We start from the raw sequence: 23,964 nt of genomic DNA, 5'->3' as shown, positions 1-23,964 counted from the left end.
TGGGTTTGTAGATGGTCAACTAAAACTAAAGCTTTTAGTTCTTTTTTTCATACAAGCTGATATTAAACCAAATTGTGCATCATGTATTTGTACGACATTTTAAAAAATGTTAGTGGATAACTTTACATTTAACTATTAAATTATAATTTTTGGTTTCTTAAATCTTATCAGACTCCATGTTTCTCTTAAGACAGGGCTGCTCTCTAGAAGGATGCTGGGACATATAAGATGTTCATTGATGAAAACATGAATAAATGAATATGTAAATGAATGAAATTTTAGTTCTTCATTCTACCTTGTCTCTGATCTTATGGAATTTTTATTTGTGGTTTAACATTTTTATAACATTTCTCAGTTTTTGGTTGCCTGCAGATTTAAGAAGCATTCTCTCTGGTTTCTTTAAATTATTTATAAGAGCTACAGTGAACCTAGAGATTGATCTTTCTCCTTTACTCATTTATACCTAGCATCTTAGTTTATAGACATTATTTTATGAAGCAGATTGTTCATTGTTCTTTAAGTTTTATGAAGCAGATTGTTCATTGTTCTTTAAGTACCATGACTACATGAACTATGTTTGATATTGCTAACACTTTAACACCTAACAGAGTACCTAGAACAAACATAGTATTCATTAGTCTTTTGATGAATGAATGACCTTACTAGTAGCATCTTGCCTTTGCCTCTGTATGGCTTAAAATTAACGTGGGGCTAACTTACTGAGCAAGAGAATTATTTGAAGAAAAGGCGTTATTTGGGTGGCAAGTAAGGATGTTAAAACCATGTACTAACTAAAAAGAGAGGATATCTTTAGCTGAAGATTCAGTTTTAGCATCTTCAGCCATCTGAAAGAGAACAAAATCTGTCACAAAGCCTTTATACCTGGGGGAGTCTTAGATTAGATTTGTGGTTATGTTAACCAAATTTATTAAATTGCTATACTCCTTTTCTTTTCATTATAAGGAACAAGAATAATAGAAACACAGTGAAGGCATAAAGTTGCCTATGGTTATTTGGTATATGAGTCAAATAGCTCTACATATCAGTGACCTCTGAGACTGTTGATGTGAAAAAATCCCAGGCTTGACAAAGATCCTTTACTAATTTAGGACCCAGGCACTTATTGACTAGAAATAGTAGATGTAGCTTTCAAGAGCTTATAAATTCTCATCAATAAAAGAGAGGAGGAATGAAACGGTCAATATTAATATCCTTTTTGGGAAGAAAAAGTTTAACACTAAATATACCAGAAATATGATACTGTGATCAGAACTATATTCTGTATGTCACTTTTGTCATTTTTTTTAAACTTTACCTCATGAAAGGTAGTAATTTTAATCTTAAATTTTTTCTTATAGCTGGTATTTAAAGATGCTACAGTGCTGCAAATGTAAACAGTGGTTTCATGAAGCTTGTGTGCAATGCCTTCAAAAGCCAATGCTATTTGGAGACAGGTGAGAGAAGGGCATTTGACTGATCTTTTTTTAGCTTTTTAAAATTGTATTTGTTTTTTCACTTTCACATTTCTAAAAGTAGTTTTAATGGTGATTTGTAAAAGGTTCACCTTAGGGGGAATATATTCTTTAATATACTTAAATTATATATAATTAAAAAAAACATAATTTTTGTGCTTTTGGATATTGCAGAAAGCTTTTAAGTATTTGACCAGTGAATATATTTGCACCTATTGCCCCACAGTACTCTAAACTATTCTCATTGGTACCTTCTTTTAAAGAACCTCAAGGGGATCCAGAGAACCTCAAAGACAGACCTAATGTCTTTTTGGATTAAGAGAGCATGAAATAGCAGAGAGAGCTCTAGAAGAAAAATTAGAGCACTAAGTGTAACATCAAAAACTCTGGGTTTGGGCTTCCCTGGTGGCACAGTGGTTGGGAGTCTGCCTGCCGATGCAGGGGGCGCGGGTTCGTGCCCCGGTCCGGGAGGATCCCGCGTGCCGCGGAGCGGCTGGGCCTGCGCCTCCGGAGCTGGTGCTCTGCGACGGAAGAGGCCGCAGCGGTGAGAGGCCCGTGTACTGCAAAACAAACAAACAAAAACAAAAAAACCTCTGGGTTTAAATCTTAGCTTATGTGATTTATTGTCTTTCTGACCTTAGGAAGGTCAGCTTGTCTCCTGGGCTTTTTCTACCATGTTGTTTTGCGCATTGAAAAGTGACAATGTGTATGGGAGTAGCCATCACAATTCCCCTTACACACAAGCCGTTAGTAAACTATGCCTGTATATCAATCTGTATGTGAACTCTGAAGGTCTCTAATGGTTAAAAAAAAATTGCCCCTTTCCCCCATATACAAACTATTTTATTATTTGTCATTACTTGAAAAGAAACTCTTTAAAGCACAGTGTCATGATTCAAATTATATTTTGCTTTGTGTATCAGTCCTTATGTCAATCGTAGGATTTGCACTTGCTGAATATTAATTTTAATTGTTAAATAATTTATATGTACTCTTGATGACTCCGTATATAACTTTTCTTTTTTCCTTAGGTTTTATACATTTATTTGCTCTGTCTGCAGTTCTGGACCAGAATACCTCAAACGTCTACCATTACAATGGTAAGTATGGACATTTCTGTTAAGGAACAAAAAAGAGCCATATTTTTAAATCTACAGGATGAAACTTTCTATATACCTTTACTTAGCTTACATAAAAATTTGTTCTTCTTTATGCCTGGCTTTATTTCTTTTCCTGTATTTATCCTCAAGCCTGATGTCATCTTCCCCAAAGATTATCTAGTTTTATTGCTGAAGTAATAAGGCCATTCAGTTTCTAATGGCATAAAAAGTAACTTTCAAATATCTTTTAGACCTTCAAAATTCTTATTCATGTTTCTAGTTCTTTTGGGCCTTCAGAATAGCATCAGTAGAACAGAGAAACGTCTTATAACAAATATGCCAATTTCTGCCTCAGTTAAGTAATCCTCGGGCATGGGAAGTATGATGAATTTTGGAGATTTACTGAAAATGTTTATAGTAAGTGCTTAGAAATTTTTGTCAAATATTTTACATATTTTAGGAAAAGATGAGATTTAATTCATGAATCAGATAAAGTCTGTTAAAGTGTGATCCATTTTGTAGCTTATGTAGTAGTGAAAACATGAAATTCTAGATCTTAAGTTATTTTTTCTTAGCATCAGGTCCTCTTTGAATGTATTTCAAGAAATCAAATATCTTTTAATTTTTACTATTCAGGATAAATTAAATGTTTAGTTAATGTTTTTCATTTATTTTCATATGTAATGACTTATTGTGAATATGACTTGTGATATTAACCCTCTGTTCACCTAAATACTTGACTTTGGATTTTTTAATTGCTAGTTTTATAAAAATATTGTGTGATTTTTAAACAATAACCAAAAACATTGTTTTCATATATTTTGATTATTTTTGGATTCCAGGGTAGATATAGCACACCTATGCCTTTACAACCTAAGTGTTATTCACAAGAAGAAATACTTTGATTCTGAACTTGAGCTTATGACATACATTAATGAAAACTGGGATAGATTGCACCCTGGAGAGGTAGGTGGTCTTAGAGCTAACTTCATTAGCTACCTAACGTCTTTTTTGTTTTGTTAAAAGCAACTATCACACGTGTATAAGCCATACATCTAAAGTAGCATTTTATGTTTAGTTAGGGAGAAATATCTTTGGTGAGGCTATAGCCCTCATTCTTCATTCTCATGTTTGTTGCCTCTTGACTTGAGGGAAAATGTAGGAGGAAGTAAATTACTTGATTCTTCCATTTTCTGAAGTGAAAATCACTGTAGTTAAAGATAGAAGGGAGGGAGAAATCCTTATTATTGGGTATCTTACTTATGATTCCTCCTCCTTTTCTTCTAAGTTTACTCTAAACTTAGAGATGGGGACTTCCCTGGTGGCGCAGTGGTTAAGAATCCGCCTGCCAATGCAGGGAACATGGGTTCAATCCCTCGTCTGGGAAGATCCCACATGCCGTGGAGCAACTACGGAGCCTGCACTCTAGAGCCCATGAGTCACAACTACTGAGCCCGCGTGCCGCGACTGCTGAAGCCCATGCACCTAGAGCTCATGCTCTGCAACAAGAGAAGCTACCACAATGAGAAGCCCACGCACTGCAACAAAGAGTAGCCCCAGCTAGCCACAACTAGAGAAAAGCTCATGCACAACAACCAAGACCCAATGCAGCCAAAAAATAAATAAATAAATAAAACAAACTTAGAGATATAACCAACACTCTTCTTTCCTCTCTTGTTGGTCCTCCCTTATATATCTTTAACTTCCAGGAATAGTGAGACCCGGTAATAGTGTTAGCTAAGTTAGAGAGCGAAGCTACCTGAGTTGGAGATTATCCCCCTCATTCTGACATCTCATTTGCTTTTTGTTTGCAAAGTGTAACCACTCACGCTGGTTTACAAAGAGTCTTTTTTTGAAAAAGCAATATAAAAATTAATGCATACTCATTGAAGATTTTGAAACTACAGAATAGCACAAAGAAGAAAATAACTAGAGTAACTTTAATATTTACCTTGTTTTTAGCATTTATTTAGAATTATTAAAATACAGATATTAAATATTAAAATACAGACATTAAATTTTTTGTTTTATAATATGTGGAATTAGTCATGCATTACTTTTTGAGGTAAAAACTAAACTGATTTGAAATTTAGGAAGAGTTTCTGCATTTGTAGCTTTTAGACGTGAGGCAGTTTATAAGGTTCACATCAAGTAAGATATCAAGTTTTTGTTGTTCTGGGGGTTTTATGGGGCATCAAGGAGTGCATAATACACATTTATTTAAAAGTTAGTGGTAGATCAGTTGCATAAAATAAATACCTGTGGAATACTTAGATTTTAAAATCAAAGATATTAAAATCAATTGAGCTAAGATGTTTTGAGTGTTAGAAATTGGAATATAATACTCTCATTAAGTTTTCTGTTAAAAGCTTTTTTCAGATGACTTTTGAGAGAAAGTGAGTGACTTGTAAATTTGATAAATTTTAATAAACTGATTAGTAATGGGAGAGAAAAGTGTGTAAGGCATTGTTAAGTATAGTGTTCTTTATAGTCATCTTAATATTTAATGTTCTAATACATTAATTTGAAATGCTTTCTTTCTAGCTATGGTTCTTTCAGCACTTCACATGCAGATACATCTATATTCCTTTTAGTACACTTTATGTTTTACATGATTAAATTCTGCATTGGTTACTTCACGTAGATAGTGGGCATGCATATAAAAACTCAAGTTTTGGGACTTTCCTGGTGGTCCAGTGGTTAAGACTTCGCTTTCCAATGCAGGGAATGTGGGTTCGATCCCTGGTGGGGGAGCTAAGATCCCACATGCCTTGCGGCCAAAAAACCAAAACATAAAAAAACAGAAGCAATGTTCTAACATTTAATAAAGACTTTAAAAAAGTGGTCCACATCAAAAAAATCAAACAAACTCAAGTTGTTTTATTTATTTCAAATACTATCATTTTTTATTAAAATAAAAATGTAATTTAGATTCTATTGAAGAGGCTGAAAATAGAAAATAATAAAAATCATAATTAGATGTTTTTAAAGAAATGACTTCAGTTTATGAATTTCAGGTATCTCAGTTCCAACTGAACTTCTGATGCATGTCAGAAAAAGTTTATTTCAGCAATAGGTACATGTTTTATTTTCTGTAACCTATGAGATAATGTCTTAGCACGTAAGAAATTTCAATTTCTTATTCTTTGCCAAAATAGAAAAATATATCTCTTTTGTTTAAAAATTAAGAAAAATATGATTACAATCTAATATAACTTTACAACAGAAAAGTTTTACTTTTCTGAGGAGTGTTTTCATTTTTGGGAGCCATAAAATTTATTATCAGAACAATGACTTTCTAGTCACTTCTCTTTGCTCTTTCTCTGCATTAAAAAAAAGAAAATATTTCAGACGTCTTAGGTTAGTCATCCCATCCTCAGACTAGTTATTTACAGATGGAAGCTCAGGTTTTAATCCTCTATTAATATTTTCATGTTAATATTGTAATTGGTTTTTAGAGTGAGATTTTAATGATAAAGAGACCATAAAATTTGTCAGTAATATTTATTCAGTGTTTTCATTTAGTTTACTTCTAAATGTTTGTGGTAATAGAAACAAAGATAATACAAATAATGTATTATTCCAAATTATTAAAGTAGTAAATCTTTGTTTACCTGAAATTGAATTGCAAATTGAATTTTGTCACTAACTCAAAATTAGGTTAATAAAATTTTCTTTTTGTTTATATTCAAAATCTTTTTATAAAATGACATTAATTACAGTTATCCCTTGATTTCCATAGGGAATTGGTTCCAGGACCCCCTTCAGATACCAAAATCTGAGGATGCTCAATCCCTTATATAAAATGATGTAGTACAGTTGACCCTTAGTATCTGATTGATTTTCTGCAGTTGGAACCCAGGGCCAACTGTACTTTCAAAACATGAGAATTGCTGTATGCTAAGTATATTACAGGCATACCTCAGAGATATTGTGGTTTCAGTTCCAGGCTGCTGCGATAAAACGAATATCACAGTGAAGAGAATCACGAATTTTTTGGTTTCCCAGTGCTTATAAAAGTTGTACTACATTGTTGTGCACAATAGCATTATGGGGCTTCCCTGGTGGTGCAGTGGTTGGGAGTCCGCCTGCCAATGCAGGGGACATGGGTTCGAGCCCTGGTCTGGGAAGATCCCATATGCCACAGAGCGGCTGGGCCCGTGAGCCACAACTACTGAGCCTGCGCGTCTGGAGCCTGTGCTCCGCAACAAGATAGGCCGTGACAGTGAGAGGCCCGCGCACCGCGATGAGGAGTGGCCCCCGCTCGCCGCAACTAGAGAAAGCCCTCGCACAGAAACGAAGACCCAACACAACCCAAAATAAATAAATTAACAAAAAAAATAAAATAAAATAAAATACTTAAAAAAAATAGCATTATGTCTTTAAAAAGCAATGTACATACCTTAATTTAAAAATAATGCTGTTTCAGAAATGGAGCTGATAGACTTGCTTGAGGCAGGGTTGCCACAAACCTTCAATTTGTAAAAAACACAGTATCTGTGATGCACAATAAAGTGAGGGTAAATGAAAGGATGTATGCTTGTATTGGTTAATTGAGTACCTTAGAACACTCAAGTCATTTTGAACATCAGTTCTTACTATACATACTATAGATTATATGACAAAGACGTTTGCTCTAGAATTTTAGTATATTTTAGAGAGTACATTTTAGAGAGTATGGTTGACTCTTGAAGAACACGGGGTTAGGGGCACTGACCCTCTACGCCCTGCCCTGTCTGCAGTTCTGCACCTGCAGATTCAACCAACCTCGGTATAGTACTGTAGTATGTATTTAGTGAAAAAAAATCCATACATAAGTGGACTAATGCAGTTCAAACCCCTGTTGTTCAGGGGTCAACTTTATATCCTTACATACTGAAAGGCAAATTTAACATTTATGTATCATATATTTTGTTCTTTCTTGATTATTTTTAGGATTGTTAGAACATAATAGAATACAGTGATTATTTTATATCATTTCCTTATGTGATCTTGTTAAATATCTTTGAGACTTGGTGCCTTAATGATTATCATATAGACTGAGTATAGCTATTTGAGAAACTGCTGTGTTTTGAATTATTTTCTTTGAGATAGTAAAAATATGTAATATAACATTTGACACCCCAAATAAAAGTTGCTTAAGGTTTTTATATACAATAAGGTGTTTAGAATGAGGTTGTATCAGATTGCTTTTGGGAGTTACAATGAGATGTTAATACTTTTTAGAATCTGCCTGTTATCATTTGTCTTTGCTTCCTAATGTGATTTGAAATTTCAGTTCTGTAAGGACAACCCACTTTTCTATTAACTGTGGTCTTAAATTTTAAACACCTAAAGGTTGATAGGAGAGTAGTGTGTTGAGTGCGGCCTCACTTGAAGGATGTAGGGAGAAAAGCATAGATTAAATTCAAGTGAAATACTATGGCAGAAACAATGTTTTGGCTAGAGAAAATGTAGTATAGTAGAGGTGGTGTAATACTTTTAAGTGAAAATTATAAGAAATCTAGTTAAAAGCAGTACTTGGGGCCTTGCGTTGTATATTAGCATGCAGTGTATATGTTGATAAACAAATTACTGAAGCTGTTTGGCATACTTAAGCCTCAGTGGTGTGGAATTAAATATTGGTAATTGAGGCATGTATTTTATTGAAGGGAAGAATTTTAACTATACATAATAGCGTGTATATCTGTACAGAAATATACAACCCTGAAAGTGAAAACATAGTGTGAGATTAGTGTCTGTAGAGGGAGGAACAAAAATGATTATTCTGTTGAAGATACATATTATAAACCTCATGGTCAGATGGAAGATCTAGAACATGATGCTCTTCTAATACAGCTTATTTGATTTACATTATAATATTTGCACTCTTCGTTTTCAAAATACAGAAAGGGAACCCTTGACCGCATTATGTGAGTTGAAATAAACAGTCCTATGCAGAGCAGTCCTGGAGTGTGGAAGCAACTTACAGATAAAATTTCTGGGAACCCACAGAGAATAAGTACCAAAAGAAAAAAGAGAGTTCATTGTGATTTTCAAGAAGTAAAAAGGAGTAGATTTGAGAAATTAGAAACTGTTGTTGAGTGTCAGCAAAATTATAGAGCAGATTTTTCATACATATGGCTTGTGAAGATTTAAAAAGCAATAAGGGGGCTTCCCTGGTGGCGCAGTGGTTGAGAGTCTGCCTGCCGATGCAGGGGACACGGGTTCGTGCCCCGGTCCGGGAAGATCCCACATGCCGCGGAGCAGCTAGGCCCGTGAGCCATGGCCACTGAGCCTGCGCGTCTGGAGCCTGTGCTCCGCAACGGGAGAGGCCACAACAGTGAGAGGCCCGTGTACCGCAAAAAAAAAAAGGCAATAAGAAAAAAATGCCATTAATTTATTAGAATAAACCATGTTAAATACCCTGGTTTCTTTTTTGATACGATTAGCAACATTGTTACGTCAAATGCTAATGCACATGGTGTAGACATAGTATAACTTAGTTTCACATAAGATATCGAAATGTGAACTAGTTAAAATAAAAAGGATTTGTAACTAATTGAGTAATAACAAAAGCAGTCAATGGCTTGGAAATATTCTTGAGGGAGATTCTAATGGAGAGCCACAGGGTTCTGTTTTTTTCTCTGTCTTCAATTCAAGAAGGATGACAGAATCAAGAGAAAAGACCATCTCAAACACTGAGCTGAAAACAAAATCAAATTAACAACAGTTGTTAAATTTTGCTTTTAGGCTTAAATATGCAAACAACAGTATGGAAGAAGCAGCGTATGATGGGGGATACTTGGCTTGATAGCAGTTTGTCTAATAAGATTTTAGAGTTGAGGTGGCAGTGGGGGACCAGGAAGAGGATGGAATTATTTAGCCAAGCTTAATATGAAATAATCATGTGATGGGGCTGCTTAAAATTTTTAATCTAATCTTATACTTAGCCATGATAGCTATTTTCAAATATTTGAAAAACTGTCTTATGAAAAAGGGAATCCAGGAAGGAAGGTTTTGTTCACCCATGGAATGGGCTCCTTCATTAGGTTTCATTAGTGGTACTGTTTAAACCAAGGTTGCATGACTCAATACTATAAAAGGGATTGAAGTATTAATGAAAACTTGAATTAGATGGACATCTTGCGTCTCTTTCCGACTGTAAAACCTGAGTCCATTATTTCTCCTTTAATAGAAATTTTCTATCACTGGACACTTCACAAATTACAATAGGAAGGTGTGGTAGGGTTAAGAGGAATGAGCACCAAACCAGCTTCCTTCCTTCCTTTCCTTTCCTTTGCCTTTTCCTCTTTTTTTTTTTTTTAAAGTACCCAATACACTGAGAATGGGCTCTCAGTGAATGTTGAATGAATGTACTTAATTGTCACTTGGGTTCATGTTCTAGCTCTCTAGCTAACCAGCAGTGTGAATTTAAGCAATTTAACCTTTACATCTGTTGACTAATCTGTAAAATAAAAGTAGATGACTTTATGAGTCTCTTCTATTTCTAATATTCTATTTGACAGATTTGTTTGTTCTTTTTACTTGAAGAAGTTCTGAGCTTTGGGAGTTTCAACTGGTAAAGAAAATTACTAGTAGTAGTTTTGAAAGTCAGTGGTGATATTTGGAAGTTTTTTGTTTGTTTGTTGTAGTTTTTGTAGCTTTGAGGATGGTCTTTTATAACTTAATTGTTTTTCTGTTGGGCCCTAGTCTTTAAACTTTGAAGAAAAGGCAGAAATGACTCTGAGAGAAACTTTCTGGAACAAAATAGAATATTTTCTAGAATTGAATGTTTAGATTTTAAAATGGTATGTGATGATAAAAAAATTACTGAGCCATTTTGGGGTTTAGGGCTAACCAAAGTCTATAATTGTTATGAAAATAAAATCCCCAAATTTACATTATTTTTTAAAATTATAGAGATTATTGGTTTGTGTTAGAAGTATTGGGAAATAAAATGGCATGTTTCTCCTTACTTTTTATATTCTTTCCTGCTAATATTTATTAGAAGCTTTTATGGTTGATATTAAAGTAATTCTAATGTATTATTACTTTCCCAGGTTATAGAATTAAAATAAATTTAATGATAGCTAATAATAAAATCCCATTTTTATTGTATTTTACAGTTTATAGTTCTTGCAGGCATATCATTTGAGCTATACAAGTATTAGTAAAGAAACTAGTGAAGGATTTGTACTCCCTTTTTTATAGGTGAGAAGACAAGCCTTGAAAGGTTAAATGGCCTTAGGTCACATAGCTGGTCAGTGAGGACCTGGAATTAGAATTTAGATCTGACTACTAGTCAGTACACTTTTCTTCTGTATCGCATTGCCTCTATCTAGCACCTGTGTATTACTAGTTGATGAAATTATAGTGCATTAAATTGTTTCTTGATACTTCACAGCTGGCAGACACACCAAAATCTGAAAGATATGAGCATGTTCTGGAGGCATTAAATGATTACAAGACCATGTAAGTTGATTTATTTTATGTATCCCTATGAGGGAGATACTTAGTAAGTATAAGGAATAATGGCATTAAGAATTGTGGGATTGATTATAGAGTTAGTACATACCATTTTAAACCTTTTAATGTCCTCTTCTCTTTCAGTCAGAGTAAAGCAGTGATTCTCAAAGGCTGGAGAAGGGAAGATCAGTCCTCTGGGAATGGTGGATGGGAGGCATTATCAGTGTCTCAGGGGAATTTGGTCAGTTCAGTTGAAAAAGCATACTCAATAATGACTTGTTTTTATAATTTAATCTACTGAAAGTAAAATAAAATCTTGTTAGCTGGTAGGAATACGCAAAAAATAGGGGGATATAGTATAGAGAATGTGGGTTTTAAAATGATTGAGGTCTTCTGTGTTTTTAAGTTTAGTTATTGCCATCATTTAGAGGATAGTAGTATTAGTTTTTGATAATTAGTAGTATTTTGATAAATAGTATTAGTTTTTGATCTAAGTCTTTGATAATTAAGTTACATTGTCTGATACATTCTTGTATAGATCTTTCCCTTCTTTTTTTTTTAAACCAGCATATCTATGTCTCTTAAAAATATTTTCAAAATGCAATAGAAATAATTTGTTAAATGTATATGCTGGTTCCAACCAACTATTGAATTATAACATTTTTGTTTGTAGCAAGTTGCTTTTTTTGAACTTAGCAACATCTCCTCATTAAAAAATGTTACAATTACAAGTGGCTAGATCTTTAGGCCAGCTCAAAAAGCCACGAGCAGTTACAGTGCCATAAAAATACTTTATGGAACAGTGAATTCTGTAATCCAACTTAATGTGCTTGAAATACATTTGTTCCTGTTATGGTAGAAATGGGAGCTCCCCTTTCTCAAACCTATATAAAAGTGGAAGAACAATGTAAGCACTTGGTAGTGGTTTTTATGGCCAGGCATGCTCTAGTAGAGCTAAGAGGCTGTTTTAGAATAAGGACCCTAAGGGCTTTGGGAAAGGATTAAGGAGCATATTTTTCAGAAACTCAAGCCCACACTGAAATGTCACTTCTCTGCTCCAGGTTATTTCCAATTCCAGATCTGACATACTAGACACTCCTTTTATTTTCTGGGCCTCTAGGATTGGTCTCCTATTTTCTTTTCCAATGCTTTCACCAATTACTTTCTGGCCAGGGTCTCTCCTCACAGATCCACTTTGAAATAGAATTATTCTTTTCTTAAACCTTGTTTGAGATGTTTTTGACAAATGACACTAAAAATATGGAAAAACATATTGGAACTAAAAAGACACCACTCTCTATTCTTCGTTCTAACTTTAAAAAGTTAGATGCCACATTTTAAAAAGAAAAGACATGTGTTCTTCTCCCTTCTGATACTATTCCTCTCTCCCTACTCCCCCATCATATCCTACTATGGACTGGCTCTGGGGCAGATAAGAATCTAAGAAAGCAAGGGGCAAAAAGTCAGTTTTTCTAGTATTGGGTGGACTTTCATGTGTAAAGGCTTTATATCTGAAAGTTATAACTTAGGGTCTGCCATGTATATGTGTTCAGTTTTTAAATTTTTAGTTAATTTTTTTTAAAAATTTAGGTTTATGTCTGGGAAAGAAATAAAGAAGAAGAAGCATTTGTTTGGGTTGCGAATTCGTGTTCCTCCTGTGCCACCAAATGTGGCTTTCAAAGCAGAGAAAGAACCTGAAGGAACTTCCCATGAATTTAAAATTAAAGGCAGAAAGGCATCCAAACCTATATCTGATTCAAGGTAAAAGTTGATCTGTGGCTTAGTTTTTCTCATTAGCTTATTTGTAACTAAAAGTGTGTGTTACTTAGTCTCATTAGTATATTTGAAAGTACAAGTGGCAGTGACCCTGATTTGTTTTCCTGTTTATAATTTCTTGCTTGGACAAGGTACAAAGAGTTAATGCTAGATGTTTATTTATTTACGTTTAGTTCTAAGGCTTTCCATGAATAGGCCCTATTGATTTTGTTAGCAAACAGCTTAAGTACTGGCCTGTTCATTTGTTTGTTCATTTCTCATTCGTTTGTTCATTCATTCCATTTATCAAGCACTTTACTAAGTGCTGGAGATACAATAACAAATGAGACTTTCTTTCTGCCCTGATGGGGTTTACATTATAGTGGGGAAGGAAGGTGATAAACAAGTAAAATAATTACAGATCATGCTAATACCATTTAGGAAATAGCAAACAGATTTAGACTGTACTGGGATGGATAGAGATGTAGGGGGCTACTTTAAGAAGGAGGCTTAAGGGAGGCCTATTTAAGATAGTATTTAAGCTGAAACTTAAAGAATGAGAGTGACCTAACAATGTGAAGAACAAAGGGAAGAATATTTCAGGTAGCAAAAGTAAGTGTGAAGCTGTGAGGCATGTTCTAGGAACTCACAGAAGGCTACTGAGGTGTGAATGAGGGCTAGAGAATAGCATCAGGTGCTAGAAACGTTGGGTAGGCCTTGGTCATATAGAGTTTTGTAGGTCTCATAAGGAGTTGGGGTTGTTTTCTGAGAATAATGGGAAGCTATTTAAAGATGTATGCAGATTGAATTATCCTTTAAAAATACTTCTTTGGGTGCTGTTTGGAAAACATATCAGTAGAGGTAAGAATAGAAACAAGAAAAAATTGACTCGTTCACTTTTCTAGGTGAGAGATAAATAATGGTTGCTTATGTAGGTGTAGGTAGTAGCAGTCAAACAGAAAATAGATTCAAGATCTCCACTGGAGGCAGAATTTGCTGGCTTTGCTAATGAATTAAATTTCTGAAAGGAAGGGAGAAATGAAGTTACACAATGCCCAGATATCTGGCTTGAGCAACTAGTGGATGGTGGTAACTTATCAAGATCTGGAAGAACAGATTTTGGCAAGGTGAATAAAACATTCTTCTGTTTCATACTCATTGAGTTTGAGATTCTTACGAGGAATATCTAAGTGGTGATGATGTTAGATATAGGCAGTTGGGTATGTAAATCAGGAGCTCAGGAGAGGTCAGGACACATGATAATAAATTTTGAAGCTGATTTATAAAGCCATGAGAATGGATGAAATTACCTAGAGAGAGAGGGGAAGAGAAGAGAATGTGGCCCAGAATAATGTCCTGATATCATTTAGAGTTTTGGAAGAAGTGAAATAAATGAAGGAGACTAACGGAAAACAATCAGTGAAATAGGAGGAAACCAGGAAAGTTTGATGTCATGAAAACCAAGTGAAGGAGAGTATTTCAAGAAAGCTATGGGTGTATTAAACAGTACTGAATGTTGTTGTGGAGAGGCAGGTTAAGATGAGAGAAGAATGTTCATTGGATTAGATAACATTCTGTTATTAGGGACCTTGACAAAAACAATTCTGCTTGAGTGGTAAAAGTAGAAGTCAGATGGGAGTGGGTCAGTGTGATCGAATCCAGCACTGCCCAATTTACGTGTCAAAACTGGGCTTTTTCTACAATAAGGGACATGGGCGGATTCAAAATGATGATGATGATAATAAAGGAAAAGGGGGAAAAGGAAAGAATCTTTAAAAATTCTGAAAGAGAAGGAAGAAAGTGGAAAAGGGTATGTATCATCAGCTTTCAGAAGTAGTTTTACTCTACTGTAAAGGGAATGGAAGCTGAATCAATTGATTTTTTTTTTAATAGATAGAAGATAATTGTAACTTGTTTTTGTGTGTCAGTGGAGAAGAGAGTGGTATAGGAGAGGGGGAGGAAACTGAAGATATTGTAAAGTCTTAGAGAAGCCAAAAGGGACAGGATTTAGAGCCTAAATGTGGGCATAGCCTTTGATAGGAGAACTTACACCCTTCTGTTGAAATGGGGTGAAAAAGGAAAAGGTGGGTACAAATGCTGGTTCTGTTTTAGATTTAGCATTTGGAAGATGACTAAAGTTATTGCTTGGTAACTTCTGTTTTCTCAATGAAATGATGAGGGAAAGATAGCTGAGAGGGAAATTTAAGGAGCAAATACAAGGTATGAGATAATCATCTTGGAGAATAAGAAAATGTAATTACAGAGGGTTGACAGTGCTTTATATCCATTTGAGTTGGTAATAAAGTAGATACTACTTTAAGGGTTTGTTTTTTCTGAAAGAAAGAATACTTACTCCTATCACTTTCAAATTTTATCATTAATCTTTTGCTAACAGTTGCTTATACTATGAATTAGAAAAAGATTTCCACAATCTTTCTCATTCCTATCATGATTTTGATAGGACACTTTCTTTGTCTGTGGTAGCTATAAGGTTTTCGTTTGATGCCACCAGGTAATGGTTCAACTTTCTCTAAAGGTATTCTCAGTTTCTTCTGGGACCTATGTATGAATTGGACTAAAGTGTATTGTCTTTAGTCCAGGGGTCCTTTATAAATGTTAATGTTGATCATTTTTCCAAAAAACAAAAACAAAAAAATGTATACCCCATCCATCTTATCCTTGAAACTTTTGATTATAGTTCTAGTTATGCTTCTCTACGTTCTCCTTCCTTGTATTTCCACCTTTATTTTCCTCAGCCTTAGTTTGGTGTGTGGAGGGATAGTCTTTCCTAGTTTTCTCCAGTCACCTCTTTCTAGCCTATTATATAATATTGTTCCTTTACCTTGTTTTTAAATTGAATGTTCCTGGATAATGTTCTTATAGCACTTAAACCATTTTATTCTGCTTGTATACACGTTTGTCACCTTCAAACTATATTGTGAACCCCTTAGCACAGGGAATGTCTTTGTATTCCTATTGTTAGTATCCCCTTTATATGGAGATGTTTGTTGAATAAATGAAATGGATGTTCTGTGTATTGATATTTGCCATTCTTCCCTTCTATTAATTAGAGATGTTCTTGACCTATTGCTTTTTTCCCCTTCCTATTGCTTGATATTTGCCTTTGTATCTCAAAAATGGTTTTCTTGATCTTTCTAATTTTGTTCTTGAATGACTCCCCTGCCCAGTATGAAGGATTCCTTCTTCCTTTACATTCACCCACCCCGGGCTTCATTCTCTTTCTGATTAGCATCATTTAGGAACCCACAGGATGTCCTTGTTTATACCTGCTGTATTTTAACATAGATACTTCCTGGCTCCATGAGGTTAACTACTAAATTCGTAATCACTTTTAGTATAGTAAATTCTTGAAACATCCCCCAGGTACCTACATAGTAACAACCTAAATGAAATAATTGAACTTTAAGGAGTTTTTGAATCTTCCATCTAATATAGTAGTATTTTTTGTTTCATTTTATGTTTTTTTTAAAAAATTTTAGGTGGTATGTATTTTTCAGAATCATATTAGAGAACTTTTTTCTTAAACCTTTTGTATGTAAATATCTCTTAAGAAATATTTAAATTAGAATGTATTATCTATGAACTTGACTAAACTTGTAGATTTAACTTTGTTGTTTTTATATTACCATTAATGTAAAAATATAAGTATAATCTAATTATTACATAAGTAGAGCTATGATAGTGTATATTGTCCATTGTCTTTTTGTTTTCTTTGTGCAGAGGTTAAATACATAAATGGTTTTATGTTTCAGGGAAGTAAGCAATGGCATAGAAAAAAAAGGAAAGAAAAAGTCTGTAGGTCGTCCACCTGGCCCATATACAAGAAAAATGATTCAGAAGACTGCTGAGACACCTTTGGTAAGAGGATATATTGGCATATGTTCTCAGAGAGGAAGTCTGCTTGAAATTACTGAGAAACTAATATCTTTACTTTAGAAACCATGCTTTGAGTGTGTTTTTTTATTTTCCAGGATAAGGAATCAATTACAGAGAATCCTACTTTGGATTTACCTTGTTCTATAGGGTAAATAGAAAGTTATTTTCTCCTACCTTAGGAATTTTCTTTTGGGGGGAAATTAGTATTTCTACTGTTATGTAATATAGTCGTTATACCATTTAAATTCTTTTGTCTCAGGAGAACTGAGGGAACTGCACATTCATCCAATACCTCAGATGTGGATTTCACGGGTGCTTCCAGTGCAAAAGAAACTACCTCGTCTAGTATTTCCAGGCATTATGGGTAGATATTTTATGTTCTTATTCTTGACTAATTTTCCTCTAAACTTTTTCTTTGTAAAGTGGTGATTAAATAAATTTTTAGCAATTGAAAGTGATACAAGTTTGTCTTTCAGCTTTTGAGATGCAATCTATATGTTGATTCCTTAGGTTGTTAATATTCATCTGAATATTTTTGCTTTTCAGAGCACAGACATTAAAATTTTCACATTTGTCAGGAATTTTGCTATGTACACAGAGAAGAGGTATCCTGGTGTTTATAGGTGTGCTGTTTTCTGTGAGACCTTTTTATGCTTCTAATATACAAGTGTGGATATTTTTTTTAATAAGTTGGAATCAGGAACACAGATCCTTTTATTAATAAAACAATTTTAAACTCAGGATTTTTATCAATAGTAGACTTCCCCTCTAATATTTTATTTAACCTAACTCTTCAGAAGGGCAACTTTTTCCTGAAGTTTGATGTATCAGGTAAGAAAAGTTTAGTTTACTTGGGGCCAGAGCTGTGAGCTTCTAGGTTTTATACTTCCTCTTGTTTAATTTTTGTTCACAATTCAAAAACTGCTCTTGTAAATCATATAAAATTCTAAGTATTTAAAGGCTTAAAATGTAATTCATTTTTAAATGAATTGTGAATAATAATAATGTGAGCTTTTTTTTTTTGCCTCTTGCCAAGCATTGTGTTAAGCTTACGTATGCCTTGTTTCTTTTTGTACATCATCTTATTTAATTCTTAAAACAATCTTTTGAGTTGTTCCCATTTTGTAGATAAGACAACTGAGACTTAGAAGTTTTTTGTAACAAGCCCAAGATGGCATGTTTATTAGCAAGTATACAGAGCTGGGATTTTAACTTTGGCAGTATGATTATAAAATCTTTGAATTTAGCTGTTGTGCTATATTTTGACTTTGTTTTATAAAATCATTATATTTCTGAACTCAAAGATTGTCTAGTTCAGCCCCTTCACTTAATCTCTTCCCTTAAGAGAGCACAGAGGACAAGAGATTTAAATTTGGCCGATATCATATTGAGCTAGACCAAAGGTACCCTGACATCTAGTTTAGGCTATTTCTTACTTAACAGTAGGCCTAGAATTAGTAACGAGAATCTTTATACTAGTTCTGCCATCTGTTTAAGCACATGGAAAGGTGTCTTGTATGTAGTAGGTGCTTATTAAATGTTTCTTGCATTGAATGAATGAATGAATGAACTGTCTTCTTTTTAATGATAAAAACATTGACAAGACCTGACTTACAGATCCTCTTGGTAAGAATTTGCCTCGTTGGCCTCATAAATCAAAAATTTCCTCTGATTCTTTTAAGCTTAATAGTACATAGTTAAGGAAGAAAAGCTCTTCAAAGGTCAGCCTCAAGAAGGTGATTGAATTTAATGAAGGCGAGTGATAATCCATTTTATATAGCATTTGTTGTTTTGATTTGGCTGATTTTTATGTCAGCAAGGGTAGACAATTGTGGCCTTTTTTGTTCTATAGATTATCTGACTCCAGAAAAAGAACTCGTACAGGAAGATCTTGGCCTGCTGCAATACCACATTTACGGAGGAGAAGGGGTCGTCTTCCAAGAAGAGCACTCCAGACTCAGAACTCAGAAATTGTAAAGGATGATGAAGGCAAAGAAGATTACCAATTTGATGAACTCAACACAGAGATTTTGAATAACTTAGCAGATCAGGAGTTACAACTAAATCATCTAAAAAACTCCATTACCAGTTATTTTGGTGCTGCAGGTAGAATAGCATGTGGTGAAAAATACCGAGTATTGGCTCGTCGGGTGACACTTGATGGAAAGGTGCAGTATCTTGTGGAATGGGAAGGAGCAACTGCATCCTGACTGTAGGACTGAACATTATGTTCACTGCACTCTCATTTTCTGTAGGTACAGTTCAAAGCCCTAAAGGAGTCTGGCTTTTACTATCTTTCTTAAAAAAAAAAAAAAAAAAAGGTTAAAAAAAAATCACATAAGGAGATAATACTAGCCTTAACATGTACTTGTCAATGTTATGGATATTGTCATAAAAAGATATCTTTTAAAAATCAGAGACTTAATTTTTTAAATCTTAAGATTTGTAGAATGTTTCTAGGATAGGATATTAAAAATGATTCAAACCGATGCATGGTGTTAGATAATTTTTCTAATTATTCCATTGAGTCAGTTTTTGTGGTTAGTGGTTATCAGAGCAAACTTATCATGTAGATAGATAGCACAAGTATTTGGAGAAACATTGTCTGTTTTGTTACCAAAATGTTGGAAAAAATTTATTTCAATACCTTTTAGAATTCATAAAGTGCAGTGTATATAATGCCTACTAAAAGACTGTAAAATATTGAAATTTTCTTTCAAAGTGTAAAAAATATATTGAGCCTGTAAATTGCTCTGTGACTAGACTTCATTGTCGTCTTAATATATTCTTTGCATGTGCATATATATACACACATGTGTATATATATGTGTGTGATTGATTATGTGACCTATGCAATACAAATTATGGGAATGGGCAGCTTTGGAGTATATATCCCATAATTCTTTTTTCAGGAATAGTTGCAGTATTTACACAGCAGCATTTCTTCTCAGGCTTTTATTGGGTGCTGTTGCTTGCTATGTATGAAGAGAAATGTGTCAGACAAGTTTAGTGTGTTCTGAAGAAGGGTGTGAACAACAGTGTTCATGGGCTTTTTCGAATGCTTTTCACTTTCAGTCCTTGTAACTCAGCTGTTCAGTACCTAAAACAAATTCAAATAGTATGAATATTATCTCCTACTAGAAGTAACGTTTTCAAGTTTTCATGGCACATTATGTTGTAAATGTCTCTCAGTTTTAACAGTAAGTCTATAGGAGTCCCGTGAAGATTCCTGAAATGTCTGTAGTAACTGTTAGTCATGTTGAATAAGTGTAGTAGGAACAAAGTATTTTATTGCACAGGGTTAACAAACAGTATGTTGCCTGCAGAGGCAACTGCTGTTTTATTACAACATTACCTCTTGTTTTTATACAGCGTACCAAGATTTAAATTGATAACTTTATTTTACATGTGTTAAAAAAAAAAAAAGAAAAACAGTTGCTTTTAGCACCAGTGTTAGAGCTGTCTTCTGTTTCTTTTTGTTTTGTTTGTTTGTTTTCTTTTTTAGCCAAAGAGTAAACAGAAGAATACTCTTATTTTGGTGGCTATTGATTTTACTCTTAAAAGTGATTGGTGGATTTTAGCCTAAAAATTGGAGAATTTGCCACCGAAATGAAAAATATGTAAAATGTAGTGATTACAGAGCGGTTAAAAATGTGGGTTAGTGCTTATTTATTCCATTGATTGATTATTTGACTGTTTATAAGAAAGTTGCTTTATTTCTTTAAACATCTTCAAAAGATGACTTTTTCTTGTCACATTATAGCCAAAAGAAGCAGAGAACTTCGTAGTCCTGCCTTTGGTTCCTGGTTGGCCAGGTATAAATGAGCTTTACAAAAGTGCAAATTAAGAACTGTCACTTCTGTTGACCTCCACCAAAACTTGATTTTCCCCTAGCTATTAATTTAAAGTTGCCTTTCCTGCAGCTGCAATATTTTGAATAACACACAGAGTTTGTGTTGATTTTGAATGTTTGTTTATATCTAGGGGTAATGGAAAATGTAAATCCCGTGTAACCTTATTCACTCCACGTGTATCATATTATTTCATTTTTCCCAAAGTCCTTTAATTCTAACTGAACACCAGCAGTATTTTTAGTAATTCTTTCTTTAGCATACTTGGAAGATGATTTATTAAGCTGAACTGTCTTTAGACGTAATTATTGTGAATGTCTGTTTTATTTTATCATGGTGGTTCACATGGCTCTGATGTTCAGTTTGTATTTTTGGAATTGCTTTACTTAGATTAAAACAGACCAACATTAAATGTGTGTATTTTTAAAAGAGCTAATGAGTTTTGCTTCTGTATTTGCCTGAAAATACACACTGGTGCAGTAGATGACGGCTTTTATTTAGCCAGGGAGACAAGGAGTTCTAGTTCCATTGTAAATATGTTCACTTGAATTAATCTTTATAAAACTTCGCTTTCATTTTCCTCTTGTCCCCCAAATAAATATTAATAATTATTGAATGTTCACCTTAAATGATCCTGTAAAGAAGTAAACTATGTTTAGCAGCTTGTACACTTTATACTTGAAAGACAATATATCTTCCTGTATCTGCCCTGTCCCCAAACTTCAAAAAAAATTCAGACTTTTCAACTTTGATTTCTTTTCTTACGTATATACAAGGTATCAGGGTTCATGTAAAAGGATTTCCTGTTTTTTTCTTTTTTCCCTGAAAAGCTTTGCCCCAGGCTACAGAAAGAAAAGATGTAGAAATAATATACCTTCTTCATTGTAATTCCATTTTTATTCAAAACAAATATATTTTATAAATACACTGATAGTCATGGATGAATATGGATTCTTAGGCCTTTAGGTGATCAAACTAGATCAGGATATGAGCTATCAGAGTTATTCTATAGATTCTATATATAGTTATTCTATAGATTCTAACGTGGGAGTGATGAAGACAGATCTTGCTGGTTATATTTTGTTACTAAATGTTTAACAGAAGTGAATGTTCACTGATATGTGAGTTGAGGATATTTTTCCATGCTTTATTTTGCAAGGTATGTTTGGTTTCTATTGTGTATGTGTTAAGATTTCTATTAGTGTTGGTGTAGAACTAATTCTATGTTTTGGGCTACTTGACTGAGTTTTTATTAGGTACTATTAAGTTTTGGTTGGAACCTGATCTGACTTGTATAGTTATAGCAGACTTTTATAATCTGGTTCTAGAGTTGTTTGAATGAGAATGTAATGGCAAAGGAAGATGTCTGTGCAACGTTGGGAAATAGTAAAAATGCTTTTTTTTGCGTGGGGAAGTTTTCCTTTTTAATTATATTTGAGTACCTCTATGAATATACTCCCAAAAGTCTCCTTCAGTTTCTTTTGTGGCAGTTGATCAGTCATGTTCTTTCCTCAGGGAAATAAAAACTTGACAGTTAAATGTGAAGTGAGAACTTTATCACGGGATTCTTTTATAATTAGTAGCAGTTAAGAAACTAGATATCTGTCTGATACAAATTTGGAGGTGGGAGTTTGCTGTGAAAGCAAACTGGCTCACTAAATAACAAGTAGATGGGAGCAAGTAACTTTTAAGTCGTAATATCAAAATATCTTGGAGCAATAACTAGATCAAAATATTATGCTCTCTTTATATTTAAAATTAGAATAAGGCTACAAATTAACCAGCTCAATTTTTTTCTCCCCTCGCCTCACTTCTACCCAACAAAATCCCTCTTTGCTTTTTTTATTTGGTCTCGCATGTGGGATCTTAGTTCCCCAATTGGGAGCGGAGGTGGAGTATTAACCAGTGGACCACCAGGGAAGTTCCCTTTTTGCTCTTAACCCTTGCATTTTCTCTTTGTTGGAGATGATGCATAGATGCTTAGTAATAACTCCTCACTTTTGCAGTATCTTCAAGGAATGTGATTTCTTGTTCAGGAAAGTTTTCCACTGGATTTAAGCAAGCAAACAAATGAATAAAACCTTCATAGATGACAAAATGTACTTACTGCATAAAGTAAAACTATATCCTGTTTAAAATCGTAAGTTTAATTTCTGTTCCTTGTATTTACCAAAAGGTTTTGATCCTTTTTCTTCCCCCTACCCTATAACATGCTTTCCCAGTGAGGGGAATATGGGCACAAATTGGTTTATGGCATGGGGAGGGGGGGCCAAAAAAGCCTGAGATAATGGTCTGTGGCCCTCCAGAGCTCACTCAACTCTACCTGACAAAAACCTTATTCCTTAGTACTGAGTTACTTTCGTTGAGTTTTCTTGAATATCACAAGAGCAGCACTGACATTGAGTTAATGGAACATACACAAAATAATTTTAAGATCAGTGCTGTGAAACCATGGCAAATGTATAGCTATGTTCTGGAGGACTTTGATTGTTCAGTCTTGAACTCACATTGTGAGAGGTGGGTCTGCACATGTGTATTGGCTTCTACTAACTCCTTTGTGATGTCATTTATGTTTGATCCTAAGTGCTTTTGTGTGTGACCTGAGCTTGGAGAATTAAATAAAGCTAGTTTTTATTTTGTTATTTAGTTTTCAAGGTTATTTAACCCATCACTAACTGTGTTAGGTACTGAAAAGAAAAAACTGTTGACAATATCTGAATGAATATCTAGGAGCTAGTTAAAAGTAATTTTTTTCTATTAAGCAGAGGTTCAAAGTTAGCTCACCAAAAACAATTGTTTTAAGAAATTAAGTTTTTCAAATGTTTTACTTTTGTTGGAGAAATACCACTTTTGAATTTTTAAATATTTACATTGCTGTTGTTATGTGTTTATAAAAATTGCACATGTAATTTTAGAATCAATTTATATAAGTAAATAAATTACATTGAAAGTTACTCAAAATGAAGTTATAATAGGAGCATCCAGTATTAATAATATTGTACATACTTAGTGAAGGATTAGAATTTCCTATACAGAATTAGTGGAATGTAAGGAAATTTTTCCTGTACAGAATTTGAGACAAAAACAAGATTTTGTGAGAATTTGGGTCCCCTTTGAAAATACGTAAAACTTGCTTAGATATCCCTGAAGTTAAACTCCTTGAGGAGACATGGAAGTTTAAGGAAATGAAGCTTTTTGGAGAGACTTTTGGGAGGGAAAGCCTATTGGTTCATTTAAGATGGAGGCACAGTTTTGGTTCCTGTTACCCCTATATTGCCAAATCTCTTCTAGAACCCAAGAGTATATCTGTAACAGTTCCATTGCTTTTTTTTCCCCCTTTGGTGTTACAGTTTTGCATAACCATACATCTTAGACTTTCTGTGCTTTTCTTACCTCTGGATATACATTTTCCAATGAAGAATTATGCCATTAGAAACCCAT

General features: G+C 34.0%; 1 protein-coding gene across 1 annotated transcript in view; it reads left to right on the top strand.

Moving 5' to 3' along the window:
* MTF2 (metal response element binding transcription factor 2) overlaps positions 1-22,098 on the top strand; it is an 82,861-nt gene extending 60,763 nt beyond the window's left edge. The window contains exons 7-15 of the mRNA XM_081226577.1: positions 1,359-1,454; positions 2,504-2,572; positions 3,415-3,538; positions 10,959-11,026; positions 12,611-12,781; positions 16,549-16,654; positions 16,768-16,820; positions 16,932-17,036; positions 18,525-22,098. Coding sequence (XP_081082703.1) covers positions 1,359-1,454; positions 2,504-2,572; positions 3,415-3,538; positions 10,959-11,026; positions 12,611-12,781; positions 16,549-16,654; positions 16,768-16,820; positions 16,932-17,036; positions 18,525-18,882 — 1,150 coding nt within the window. The 3' untranslated portion in view covers positions 18,883-22,098. The remainder of the gene's footprint in view (positions 1-1,358; positions 1,455-2,503; positions 2,573-3,414; positions 3,539-10,958; positions 11,027-12,610; positions 12,782-16,548; positions 16,655-16,767; positions 16,821-16,931; positions 17,037-18,524) is intronic.
* The last annotated feature ends 1,866 nt before the right edge of the window (positions 22,099-23,964 follow it).

This window comes from Mesoplodon bidens (assembly GCF_964165515.1).
Source record: "Mesoplodon bidens genome assembly, chromosome: 2".
NCBI lineage: Eukaryota > Metazoa > Chordata > Mammalia > Artiodactyla > Ziphiidae > Mesoplodon > Mesoplodon bidens.
Note: the sequence above shows the minus strand (reverse complement) of the source record. Positions and strands in the feature narration are given on the sequence as shown.